This window comes from Bison bison, unplaced genomic scaffold, assembly GCF_000754665.1.
Source record: "Bison bison bison isolate TAMUID 2011002044 unplaced genomic scaffold, Bison_UMD1.0 scf7180017864359, whole genome shotgun sequence".
Lineage (NCBI taxonomy): Eukaryota > Metazoa > Chordata > Mammalia > Artiodactyla > Bovidae > Bison > Bison bison.
Window position 1 is genome coordinate 64063 of NW_011494931.1, and position 1627 is coordinate 65689.

The window sequence follows — 1627 nt, forward strand, 5'->3', positions numbered from 1 at the left end:
TTTTCTATTCAATCTAGTCTTGATCTTTTCTTTGGAACAGAAAATCTAGAGTATACATGTGAGCAGTGTAAACACAAGAAATCTCATATAAAGTATACATTCAGTAGGCTACCTAGGGTCCTTATTGTTCATCTGAAGCGCTATAACTTTATTCAGTTTCGGTCCTTAAAGAAGGATGACCAAGAAGTCATTATTTCCAAAAATTTAAAGATATCTTCCTATTGCAATGAAAATACCAGACCACCATTTCCTTTAAACAAGAAAGCACATCTTATGAATCTCAAAGTTTTAAAAATCTTTCGAAACATAAATTCTGAAGCTATCAGTAAGTTGACACCGTCAGCAAAGATGGCCTTGGAATTCATGAATTCTTTGCCTTCACACATTGTACCAGACGAAGAGCCGGAACCACAAAAAGATCATGTTCATCATGAAGATTCAAGAGAAGAAGAGAAACAAAAAGACCTCGGAAAATGCTCTGTACTAGAGATACTAGACTCTGCATTGGCAAACTCACAAGATGGAATAATCGTTGCAAGAGAGCTGTTAGCAGTGGCCTTAATGATGAATATGGAAGACGGCTCATTTTCTCTGAGAGAGATAACCATCAGCGACCCAGATGTATGTCAGAGAGTGTTTGAAAATCCAAAACTAAAGGACAACGAGAGAATGAGTATGTTTGCAGATTTTGATGCTGTGGCTAAGACCACCGAAGATAAAGATGAAAACGCCAAAATTTCAGAAGTTTCCTCAGTGGCTGAACAGACCCCAGATAAAGAAAGGATGAAAACCTATGAACAAGCCCTTTGGCTGGCACTGCTTCAAAGCATTCCAAAGACAAAGACTCAAAAGAAAAAGTGCACAGAGAAACTCAAAAGACCAAAGGAATCAGGCGTCCGGGGAACCAAGGTGAAGTCCCCAGGTGCATCGGGTCGCAATAAAAAGCCTGGAAAAAAGGGCTCTTTACATACAGAGAAGACAGAAGCTGCATCCAACGAACCAAAAGGAGAAGCTGAGATGGAAGACCGTCAGGCCTACCGGCTCATTGGTGTTCTCAGCCATCTTGGGAAGAGCCTAAATTCAGGCCATTATATCTGTGATGCCTATGACTTTGTAAGGCAAGAGTGGTTCACTTACAATGATTTGCAGGTGTCAAATATCGAAGAGGCCACAATGCAAAAAGCTAGACTTTCCTCTGGGTATGTTTTCTTTTACATGCATAATGAGATCTTTGAAGAGCTGTTGGAAAGGGAGAGCTCCCCACCTTCAAGCACAGAGGCAGGGAAGACCTCTCAAGAGCAGGAATAAAGACAGACTTAAATTTCACAAATCTGCTTGACTGCCTCTCTGGCTATCACTTTCTCCATGGAAGGAAAACTTTCAACTCTAGCCAAGCACAAAGGAGCAACTAGCATCCAGGACCAAAGTTTAAGCAGAAACACTGACTTGAAAATAAATCTTTGTTCTAACCCTGATCGAGACACCTTAACCCACAGTTCTGTGATAAACATTCATCTCCCCTACTAGACTAGAACTGTGCGTTCCATATTCTACTAATGCAGTGAATTTTGAGTGTGGTCCTCAAGCCAGTACTATAAGAAACATGGAAGGACTTGTGAGAAATGCA

The 1627-nt window shown here is 40.7% G+C and overlaps 1 protein-coding gene across 1 annotated transcript in view; it reads left to right on the plus strand.

Moving 5' to 3' along the window:
- The window catches only part of USP26 (ubiquitin specific peptidase 26), a 2806-nt gene extending 1498 nt beyond the window's left edge, over positions 1-1308 (plus strand). Inside the window, exon 2 of the mRNA XM_010855207.1 lies at positions 1-1308. This exon is cut by the window's left edge and continues 1 nt beyond it. Within this exon, the coding sequence (XP_010853509.1) occupies positions 1-1308 (1308 nt within the window).
- Positions 1309-1627: the final 319 nt, after the last annotated feature.